The following is a 12,350-nucleotide window of genomic DNA, read 5'->3' on the forward strand; positions in this document are numbered from 1 at the left end:
GTATATGGTCAGAGTTAGGCTATAAAGTCTAAAAAACATGAATGGAAGTCAATGGAAGGTCCCCACAGGGTTGAGAAACAAACGTGTGTGTGTGTGTGCGTGCGTGTGTGCTTGTTTGCGATTGACAGTATGAACTACGAAGCTAAAACGAGGCCCAGTCTTTACTACGCCAAATGTTTTTAAGACATTTCTTGACACAAATATTCTGTTGCATTTACATCTTCTGTCCTCACAAACTGAGACTTTGGTGAGAAAACAAGAGTTTTATTTATTTTTTTTCAGTGAATCTAGACTTAAAATACAGTGTTACCCAGGAATGATGAGGTAACTTCGTATTTGGCTCAAATGACCTAGAAACCAAAACAACAATGGACCCATATAGTAGTGTAGGAGGGAACAAGAAAGTGCTTGATGTTCTACCTTTCCTGCACACCCGAGTTAAAGAGAAGATAAATGCATCGATAAAAGGAACCAGATCTTGAAGATCCATTCTCTTCAAAAAGCCATTCAGTTTTGAATGGTAGTGATGTCATGACGTTTGACTATGGCGTCAGGACCGCACCACGTGTTGTGTCAAGTGGAAAATCCCCACTCCCCTCCAGAGCTGCTTGACTCCTCAGCCTGTTCTCCTTCGTTCCAGTGGAAAAGCATATAGGAGGAACGTATGTCCTTGCATTTATGGAGGAAAACACGAAGAAATCACGAAAAGAAAAACACTCAAAACAGTTCTAAGCTGTCTGCAGCCTGGTTCCTATTGTTTGTTGTAGAAAGCTGTTCAAAAGATTTGAACTGTTCATAAATGTCACATCTCCAGATGGAATCGTGTTCATCATTCAGTAATAGGGATTTGAAATCTACCTTCAAATTTAGAAAATAAAATTCTTTAAACATTTTCACGTTGCTACTAATTCTGCTAGACAAGAAACTTTAAATTCCTTCATTTTGTCCGCTCAAGTGAATCAGTGTAAAAGGAGGATACCAGTATTCCCACAGTAAAGTTGAGCTCACCCGAAGTTTCTACGTCATAATGAATAAAACACTGCATGGATGTTATTTTTCAGTAATGTTGGTGAGTGATAGGTGCTGTATCAAAATAAAGAACACTGACAGGAAATGTTAGCAGGTCACTAATATATATATATTTGCAGTACTCCATTTATTTCTAGTATTTAAAGGGAATATATCATGCAAAATCCACTTTTTTAGCTGTTAAATAAATTTTGTTGTGGACTTGGAGGCTCTATGAGTGCAGAAAAGTTGAATTTAGTCTCTCCTGATGCTGCAAAGATATCTTTATATGTAAGGCTGGATGGACAAATCTTCTCTTGCTCTTTTAATTAAATTGTAAATAAAATGTTTCTGCAAGGTAGAAAACGTAACACCCCCCCGCTCATAATAAAATAAAGTAAAAAATAAAAAACAGAGCGGACCGGTCTAGAAGCCGGAGGGGGCGGGGCTTCACACATCTTAAAGGAACAGTAACAAAAGCAGCTACTTTGAGACACACACCAGAAAAGGGGTAAAAGAGAAGCTGGTAAACTTAGAATATGAAGGAATTCAGACCAAAGCTTTGTAGTTCCACTTTATACAGACCCAAACTGAATGATTTAAATATGAAAAGGAAGGATTTAAATAATCATATGTCTACTTTAAAAATGACTGCACTTCTTTCATTGGTATATACTGTATGTGTGTAAGTCATCAGCTCTCTACAGGAACACTAAGACAATTAGCAAAAGGCAGAAATGAAAATCTCAGAGACAGTCACATAGTTTCTACTTTAATAAGAATGCACCTTGGCACCCCTTTATTTACTTCACTTTAGGCTATTATTTTACAAACTAGATATAAAAGAACATAAATAAATGACATAAGTTACATGTACCTAGAGCTCCTTGACCAGAACAAAACCAAAAACAAAAAAGCTTAATAATGTCCCAAAAAAAGTACAAAAAAGATCAAGAGAATGTTAGATCTACATGGCTAGATCATTATGGCATCGGAAGGCATACAATGACAAACATTAACTCTTGTGTTTTCTTTTTCTTTCATTTTTTTCAACTCATTTAACATTGAAGTAAAGGAAAAAAGTATTTTACAGTACATTCTGGTTCCTTCTCCTTCCCTAACACATCTTGCATATTTCCAAACAGGTCCTTTTTTTTTCTCAATAGATAACCCAAACCCTTCCCCCAAACAGAAAAAAAAAAAACTAAAATTACCAAAACTGAAAAGTTTGCAAAACCGCATTAAAGACAGAGGTGTATTTGTATTACTGTATATGAAACTTCCCTTAGGAGTTCAGTAACATTCATGAAAGTATGCTTTAACCAGAGGGGAAAAAATGAATCCACTGAGTGGCTGTATCATGAGCTCTGAAAAAACAAACAAAATAATCAACAAATTATCCTTTTCTTACGCTCCTTTTTCTTAACTCTTCTGCCCTTTTTCTGTGTACAAGTTTGTCATTTTTCAACAGTTTCCAACAAACATCAAGAAAGACGACTTGAAAAGAGCCCGGAGAGTCCAGTCTGCTTTAGTGAGCACAGGAGACATTTAGTCCCACTCATGTCTCCGTGTGTCCTTTCGCAGCTGCAAAAGCAGAAACGGATTGCATTCCATGAAGCTGTTCAATAAATGCTGTTGCTGAGGAGAGTTTGCACACGGTGAGCAACATCGATTTTTTTTAAGACGACACAGAAAGCAAAAGCAAAAAAATCAAACAAAAAAAATGTCCAGGATTTTTCTTCATTTTTATCAAAAACTATACAACTCTGTCATCTCACTCTCCTCCACAGATTCTTGAAAACAGACACAAAACTGATACTGGTGCTTTAGTCTTTTTCAGTCTTAGAGCAAACACACACGCACACACTCAACATCATCCCATCCGTACAATTCAAATAAACCCCTCTTTACTTTACATGCAAACAAAATAAAACAATAATTAAAAAAACTCACAAATTAAAAGTTATTTAAAAAGTACATAAATCCTCTGGAGCAGGGCTTTTCAGTTATGTTGCATTCTTCTTCTTGTCTCCTTTTTTTATGCTGCCAAATCATTCATGGCAACTTCCAGCTGGTGGAGGGCCAACAAGCACAGGAGAGCGAGTCAAGCTGACGTGCGGCGGACATCCCAGGTGCTCGTGGACGGGTTTCTGTCATCTTGTCAGCGGAAGAGACCCCAAAGGAGAGAAGAGGGAAGCGGGACGACGAGGAAGAAGGACGACGGAGAGGAAGAGCAGGCGAGCAAGGCCAAGATCCCGTTCGTGATGGACGGCGGCAGCTGGGGAGAAAGGGAAATGGTAAGTGGCTTGAATTTATACAGCGCTAAAGAAAGGAGGTCACAGTGGTTTTTATACGTAAACATTTTCTGCTCAGCATCCGGTTCCAGCCAACAACGGCCGATCCTTCAGCTCCTCGGCTAAACAAAAAGAAGTGGCCGAGCTGCAATGTGCAGAGACTGTAAAGTACAGGCCTACAGGGGGAAGTATGGATTTTGTGGCGACAGTGCATTAACATTTGTTTGCCACATGTTGTTTGTACTTAATTTATGAAACATACCCTTGATTTATTGGCACAAATGAAAAGCACACAAAGAGGCATTTACAGAGCATCTGCATTAGATAAATACTCTGTGTTTAGCCAGTGCTGCTGCAGCAGGATTTATTTGTCAATGGAAAACAGATTCCTGTTCAGTTATTGACATTTCTCAGGCACAATTGTTGATTAGTTGTTGCTTGTTAGCTAATAATATTTGACATGAGCTATATTTATGTGTTCAAAATGTATTTTTGCATATATAGCATATTTTTAGATTTCACAATTTGTTTACTTTCTGATAGATACAGAATGGGCAGACCTGATGAGCTGATGGCTAGTCCAAACACAGTCATTGCCATCCCCTTAAATCAGCTTCAGTCTTTTCAAATTCATGTTTTTTCTCCTCGCAAAACCATCATCAGTTTTAATACTGCTTAGTTATTTCAGCAGAATCTTTAAAATTCCTTATAACAAAGATAGTGGGCGGCTGTGGTGGGGTGGTTAAGGGAGTCGTCCTGTAACCAGAAGGTCACTGATTCAATACCCCATCCAGCCGTTTCAGTCATTGAGTCCTTGGGCAAAATGCTTCACCCGCCTTGCCTACTGATGGTGGTCAGAGGGTCCGGTGGCGTGGTGCAAGCCAGCCCTGTCTCTGTCAGTGTGCCCCAGGGCAGCTGTGGCTGGAGCTTACCATCATCAGTGTGTGAATGTGTGTGTGCATGGGTGAATGCGTAAAGTGCCTTGGGGTCCAAGTGGACTTGATAAGGCAATATATATAAGTTCAAGCCATTTACCAATCTCTAGAGGAGTGCTACAACATTACACATGTAAATAACCAAAGATTTCCACATAAGTAACCATGTAATAAATAACTAGCAGCAGTGTAACAGTTTAGGGTAAATTACTTGAACTTATCAAGTTCATATAAACTCCAAAGTGTTTTACACTTCCACACACACATTCACACACTGATGGTGGTAAGCTACATTGTAGCCACAGCTGCCAGAGGCAGGGTTGCCCTGCACCACTGGCGCCATTGGACCCCCTGACCACCATCAGCAGGCAGGGCGGGTGAAATGTCTTGCCTAAGGACACAATGACTGAGACAGCTGGAAAGCGGGATCAAACCGGCAGTTCCAGGATGATTCCCCTAGCTCCTTCGCCACAGCCGTACAACATTGTGGACTGCTGTGAAATTTGAAAGATTGTAGCTGATTTATGGCAGAAAAAGCCAACTTTGATCTAGGATGTGTTCAAATCTTCTGTTAGCTCATCAGTCCTGTTCAGCTCAAACTAGATCAAGTTATCTGCAGTGAACAGGGTTTGAATTCTGATTTCAATTCAATTCAGTTTATTTACATAGCGCCAATCACAATCAACGTAATCTCAGGACACTGTACAGACAAATTCAAATACATTATAAAAGACAATAAATAAAAATTATCAATCGAAACAAACCAGCAGATTGTGCTAAATTATCACTTCATCGCAGTCTCCCATCCTGCACAGCAAATTGGTGACAGTGGACAGGAAAAACTCCCTTTTAACAGGAAGAAACCTCCAGCAGAACCAGGTTCAGAATGAGTGGATTTAATAACCGTTACACAGAACTTTACTGCAAAACAGCTTACTTTGATAAAAGAACCTTTCTGTCCAGAAAATTATATTTCTTTCATACATGATTAGTAATTTATTCAAAGACACATTTAAATTTTTTCAAAATACATTTTTTGTGTGTTTTTGATTTGGATTTTTAGGATTCTAACATAATTCCTACATCATTAAATAATTGTTTTGGGGTCATTAACTTAGATTCATCTGGTTATTATATAAATTGTGTTAGCAAAGAGTGAACATTCCTCGTCTTTGTTTACAACTAAATTTGGTGTTACGTAAGGTTTCCCATTAAAATTTAGGATACCTTGACAGAGTTCATTTCATATAATCTTAGCACTAATTTTTGCTTTAATGCTCTTCACAGCTCAGCTTTCCTCCCAGCAAATGAACCTATTCCTGTCCACAGTACAGCTTATGGTTGCTGTTTCTTTTTATAAGCGAGAACTTTACCCTTTTAATTTTTTGCCTGGTGTTTCTGATTCCATCCTTCTCGCTTTTACTCATTTTATATTCAGGGGCTATTTTACATAATCAATATCCGTCACGCACTGAGACTGTCTGAAGAGTACTCATCAATGTTTGAATGTAAACTAATGATTAGCAAATGTTGGCAACAAACCGTGACTCTGCTGATTTGGATCATTTATTAAGGTAGACATTTGGTAGTGAACGATTCGTATTTAGTGTTTATTTTTAACGGATTCAAATTAAAAACTTTGAAAAATTATGTATTTTGACAGTTTTTCTGACTTTAAACAGCATTTTACTTTAGAAGTCCAAACCCAACAATCAAATTGACAGAATTTATTTTTTAGAACTATTATTTAACTAGAAAATTAATGTGCCAAATTAAACAATAAAGTTGGGTTTATTCAACTATTAAATGGGGCTCTGTGGAGTTTATTCTCTAATGGGTGTGTTTACTGGTGTGCATAAATTATGAGTTTTAACTCAAGAAAAAAAATCTATTGAATAATCGATCCAAGACTTAACAAATAAGCACACTAAGTAGCTGATATTTCAACAAAATGCATCAAAACCCAAGTTTCATCCAGGAGCACGTTCTCTTTATTCCTATTAGCAGTGTGTAAACTCTGTGGGATTGGTATGGCTGACTGGGAGTCGGCTGCTGATTAATTCTTCTCATTAGCATGCCAGAGGCAGCCGGCCTGTAGACTGATCACAGAACAGTGGTTATTGATCTGCTTGAGGTGCAAGTTGCACCACCTCAGGCTTAACACCGCTTCTGGAGCTGAGGGGCCAGTGATGAGGAGGTTGTGGGGGCGAGGTGCTAATGAATCCTACAGGCTCTCTGAGGCTGCAAATACTTCTAATAAATCAAGCTTTAAACCAATTCCTTTATTTAAAAAAAAACATTTCTGTATTGGGATTTGGCAGCAGAGTGAAAACAGATTACTCACCTTGATGTCAAGTTGAGTAATCTTCCATTATCTTCTTGTTTCTTTAGCAACAACACTGACTGTGGTTCATTCTGTATCCACATTGCTACTTTGAATAAATCCTAACAAAAAAAAATCCTTCATCTTGCCTCCAGTTTCTCCAACCAGTTCAACTGGTCCAAACTGGCATCCATCCAAAGTGGTGAGGAAGAGTTGTTTGCTTCTGCAGCTGAGGTGCAGTGAGAGCTTTAATATGGCAGATGGATGGAGTAATCCAAAGTGTGTTTACTGAAGGTGTAGGTGGGTTTTTGTTTTTATTTTGGGAAGACAGGGAAATGGGAAGTCTCCTTTGGAAGATCAAAGACATTCTCAGTAACGTCCTGAGGGCAACAAAATAAAGTTCTGGGAGAACGAGGACTGTAAAGAGCAAAAAAAAAAAGATCTTTAAATAAATCTTCCCCGCACCAGCATCTCCCAACAGAACTCAGCCCTCATCCTCTCGGAGATTCATTGTTCAGAACAGACAGGTAGGATCCTCCATTTTGTCTGAGAGCTTTCAAAAAGATTCAGCTGAGAGAAAACGAAAGAACAATGGTGGCCAGGGCAGCCTGCGTGTCCCGCAGAAAGAATTCATGTACAATAAACACAGTCAGAGGAAATTCAAAAAACCTGCTCCTCGAATTATTCCATAAAGTTAGAGACAACACTTTGCCCCAAAGGAGGAAGTAACGTTGACTCGACCGCTTCATCCCTCCCTCCTTCCTTCCAAACCATTAAAGGCACTCCAGATTGGTCTCTCGGAAGCACTTTTTCCAGCCATCACTCCATTCATCCAAAAAATGCTGCAGAGTGTCCCATTCTCCGCTAAACAAAAAAGAGCAAGGTAAAGGTCAGATTAAAAAAAAGAGAGACATTTTAGCCACTTTTTCCATGAATGTCTTCTTTTTTTAAAATCCAATTTAAAGTGCATGAATGAGGTAAACTATTTCTTCATAGTTTCATTTGTCTCTTTTTTATAATTATTTGTTTGTTTTGTATTCATTCTTTTTATAAGAAACAACGTCTTTCTGATTCCTGTTTTTTTTTTTTTTCCCCGGTTTCATCCCCTCAGACAGGAACCATTCTGCCTTGCATCTGTTGCATTTGGGACAGCATACTCTGGACGCTGGTCAGGATCTTGTTCTGGTGCGCTGCCGAGGAAATGCCGATGCGCGCCATGTCCCTACGAAAGAATGGGGACAACAGACATTTTAAGAACCAAAGACAACAATAACAAATGTACAAAGGTCAGATTTAAATAATGAATTTCACAGCCTTCCAGTGAAAATTGGCTCGATGATTTTACTGTTACGTAAGACAGTTTCACTCGCCAACACATTAAATCTAGTTATGCAATCATTCCCAAACAAAGAACAATTTGAAATGTTGCAGAAAGGAGACAAAAATGATAGATTGGTTGTTTGGATGAGCTGTTTGGCATATTATCTGTGTCATATAAAAAAATGTTAGAAAGACAAACAGCAACTTATTAAAATTATCTGAGGTGCTTTTGAATGTCCTTTTTTTAAACCAGAGTCCAATTCATTTCAATTCAGTTTATTTATATGGCACCAACAAGTCCCAACAAATGTTGTATTCAGGGCACTGTACAATAAACAATCAACCTAAAGAAGCCAGCAGATAGTACTGAATCACTTCATTACAGTCTACCATCCTGAGCAGCACATTGGTGACAGTGGAGAGGAAAACTCCCTTTTAACACGAAGAAACCGCTTAGGCTCCCATTTGAGTCCAGGGCCAAAACTGAAAAGTTATCAGTGGTTATCATTTATAGTTTCCCTCCCGTCTCTGGAGCATGGCGGCTTCTCAGCTGCAGTAGCCTCCCCTGCAACACCGTCTGTGGCAGCATCTCTAACGTTGTGTCTGTGGCTGACGTATTTACAGCTTCATCTGTGGCAGTCGGTCCTGTTTCATCGTCGGCCCCAGTTCCCTCAGTGTGCCTGTTGTCATACGTCGGCTGCTGTCACCTCCAGGTCTCTGTTGTCAGCCGTCGTCACAACAGAGTCCCTTCTGTCACCTGCCGTCACCATCAAAGTTTCTCTGGCCTCCGGCAGCGTCTTCCTGGTCCTCTTCATTCCCCCTTGCCTCCTCGCCTGCAGCTCCTGTTTCACTTCTGCTACAAAGGTTCTCCAGGCCATGTTACAGAACTTTCTGTCTTTTCTTGTTTTCTTTCTGTATTTCCCAGGTTTCTTCCTGACGGTTTTCTGTTTTGATTTTGTATTTTCTGCCCTTGTGTTTCCTCTTCCTCCCTCCTGAGTTGGGGTTGAGCCATCGGGTGACAACCCATGAGGGTCTGAGGCAGACTCTTCTGATTTAGTCCTACACTTTACTGAAAGGGAGACTCTGATGCTTGATAACTGACTTTGAGCCCGGCTTTGAACCAATATTTTTTTACATCCATTCTTATACTTTAAACAGTGATTGTATTGTATTTCTTGATGTTATTATTGTATTGTTCCCTTCTGATGTTATTATCTCTAGTTTGGTTTCCTTTTTGTTCCAAGTGTGGTCCTTTTTATCCTTTATCCCTTATTACTTGTTAGTGTCCTTTAAATGCTTGTTCTTTTTTGTGTGGTTGTCTCCTGTACCACAGGAAACCAGGAGGTACCTGTGAGGTTAGCCTTAGGGTTTGTGGTCAAGGTTAGGCTGTAGAAATGTAATGGAAGTCAATGGAATGTCCCCAAATGTATAGCTGGGCAAACATGTGTGTGTATGTGCGTGCGTGCGTGCATGTGTGCGTGTGTGTGTGTGTTAGACAGGAGAATGTACTGGTTCAATTAAAGTTTGAATCTCGGCTCTAAATGCTCCCCGCACATGTACTGGACTCCTGCAATGCACGAATAAAACATTTTTTTAATTTAAAAAAAGCTAATATTTTTGCCTTTGTATGGCTGGATAGACATTTTTTCTTGCATATGAAATCTATAGCGTGTGAATGTAGTAAAATGTGTTTGAACAGTTTTTTTACCATTTTATTTTTTTAAATGTATTTAGTTATTTTACTTCATGCTAAGGTTTCTGATTTCCCTGTTTGTACTCACTCCTGTGTCATGTGAACCACAGTTTCTGGAGTGGTGTAGCCGGCCGCAGTGAAGTTGTCACTGTATTTCTCCATGCCGATGGCCTGCAGCCAATCCTCCACGGTGCCCAATGCCGAGGACGCCTCGGGGCTCCCTGGCTCCAGCAGTGTGGCGTTGGGCCTGCGGTGGGCGGACAAGAGAAAACTGGAACTTCATTTTTCCTGCTTTGGTTTTAAAAGATGAAATCTGCTTTCACTTCCAGTCTGATTTTACAGTTAGCATCTGAAGTTGCAGCTTTTTTTTTTTCGTTTTAAATATTTGACTTTACCCAAAAAAACTATCAATGCATCACAACTACAGCAGTGTTAATGGAAACATTTCCTTCATTTCTACCTACACCTACCATACTGTGACCAGGGTTATTATAGTTAACTAAAACTAACTAAATAACAAAAATGAAATTGAAAAAAACATTTTAGTTAACTAAAATAAATAAAAACTGTAATGAAATTAAAAATCGATAACTAACTAAAACTGTATAATCTTTTTACAAAACTAACTAAAGCTAACTGAATTTATAGATATAATATCCTTAGTTTTAGTGTTTGTCCATTTATTTTGAGACATGTGGATCATTTTTTTTAAATTGAGTAGTTTATAACATTAGCTGTGATCCGTAACAACACTTGTTTACAGTCTGATGTTGCTCAGCATCACCTGCCAAATGATGACAACAAAAGTTGGGAGAAAACGACAAAGTCCGTTTTGGGATTTCTTTGATTATGACTGCGAGAAAAATAAAAGCAAGTGTCTTGTAGTGGAAACAGATAATAAAATAGGTGGAAAACTTCTCAAGGGAAATACTGCATGAATCAAGCTCACGCAAGATAGCTAACTTCGACTATCTGGACACGCTAGCTTCTTTCAGTAGCTCCTGTGAAAAACAAGAAACAATTTGGAGACAACTATTATCATTGTCCTAAAATAATCACCCAAGTTTTTAGTTGGCCAAATTGAGTTATGCAATTATTTTAGTAAGGTGACTGCTTTAACTAGCAACCAAATAGCTTTTGGTTAGTTAACTCACAGGAACATCACAAGCTTGAGGATACATTGGCAAATAAAAAATAGAAAAAACTAATAATAGAACTAATAAAAACTAATTTAAACTAAAACTAAGTATTAAAAATGCATTGATAACTAATAAAAAGCTATTAAATCCACTGTAAAAACTAATTAAAACTAATCGAATTAAAAGGAAAAAAAGTCACAATGAAATAAAACTAAACTATAATGAAAAATCCAAAACTATTATAACCTTGATTGTGACAAGTGCACCTTGATGAGATGCCAACCCACAAACTGTAAAGTCTATCACGCTTCATTTCTTTTTAGCTTTTCCTCCTTCATTGAGTTGGTACGTCTGTTAGGTTCACCTCTGCTTTGTGTCCCAGCTGTGTGAGGCTCTAATACAGTGGTTCCCAAACTTTTTGTCTTCTGACCCACAAAATATTCATGGCAAAAACTTGTGACCCCAAATATTACTGGTCTGAGTACACGAACTTCGTTAATAACCCTAAAAACACAGGCTTTTTGACAATCTAAACAGCTTGTACACAAATATAAATACTTATTTGTAGTTATTTTGTGTTTTTGTAATATTTATAGGGAAAATATTACATCAGCAATTATTTTATTACCCTTTAAATTTATTTATGGAGATTATCCAAGGTGCTTCATGACCCATAATTTGGTCCCAAGCCCAACTTTGGGAACCAAAGTGCAGTGGTTCCAAAACTTTTCAGCTTTTGACCCATAAAATAACAGTAGCAGAGACCTGTGCCCACAACTATTTTTGGATGATAAATGTTTGTATCAGGTCAACAAACCATGGACATAGTAACAATATTTTTATTCTACATTTATCTATTTTAAATATACTAACCTCACACCTTTGTAACAACTAAGGCAAAAATGTAAGTAATTCAGAAAATCTTTTCAGGACCCCACCTTGATGTTTTGGGACCCCACTTTGGGTCCCGACCCCAACTTTGGGAAACACTGCTCTAATAGACTGAGCCAAGTGAAACACTGTTCCTTCACAGTAAAACGACACACTTAGTTACTCTTTATTTTGCAGAAAACATGAGCACACTTCGGTGAATTTTACAGCACAACATTTTCTCCAAACGTTCACATACTCTCAATTTGAATCCCTTTTACCACTTTTTTTCACTGCTTTTCACCTTTCTATTGCTGCTGTAAAGTGTTCACATGGGGTGAGTAACTCTGAGATGCTGTTGTCCCGCTCCGGTAAGTCTCTCACTGTCTCACCCTCCAACTCTCTCTTTAAAATTCTCTCCTATTTCAAAAAAAAGGGGGTTGAGGTAAGTCACTTCCACTCATTAGGCGGAAAGGGATCTTCTTCAAGCTACACACCCCTCTTACTCTGTAACTGCAAAAGTCACATTTATAGGATTCAGCCCTGCTAATTACTCAACATGGACTCCCGTCTTGCTCTCGTCGAGTCCCATTAGGTGAGCGTGCGCGAAAGAGCAACGCGCTCACACACTTGTTAAACCCAAACAGACTCCTGCTTGCTGTTCTTCGAGTCTGTAAACACACACAGGTCATTCTGAACACATTTAGCCACTGGAGAACAGCGGTGCTGGAGATGTAGGGCCATGTTTGTTTTAACTCAGCGTTACAT

The 12,350-nt window shown here is 38.7% G+C and overlaps 1 protein-coding gene across 1 annotated transcript; it reads right to left on the reverse strand.

The window, feature by feature from the left end:
• Positions 1–1,759: 1,759 nt before the first annotated feature.
• On the reverse strand, positions 1,760–9,820 carry LOC106536229 (ephrin type-A receptor 4; the record flags this gene model as incomplete). Its single annotated transcript, XM_014033438.1, is given in 3 exon segments — positions 1,760–3,286; positions 6,582–7,782; positions 9,662–9,820. Coding segments are annotated over 2 exon segments (274 nt in total), but the record flags the coding sequence as incomplete, so codon positions are not given.
• Positions 9,821–12,350: the final 2,530 nt, after the last annotated feature.

The sequence above is a fragment of the Austrofundulus limnaeus genome, unplaced genomic scaffold, assembly GCF_001266775.1.
Source record: "Austrofundulus limnaeus strain Quisiro unplaced genomic scaffold, Austrofundulus_limnaeus-1.0 Scaffold1738, whole genome shotgun sequence".
In the NCBI taxonomy this organism is placed as follows: Eukaryota; Metazoa; Chordata; class Actinopteri; order Cyprinodontiformes; family Rivulidae; genus Austrofundulus; species Austrofundulus limnaeus.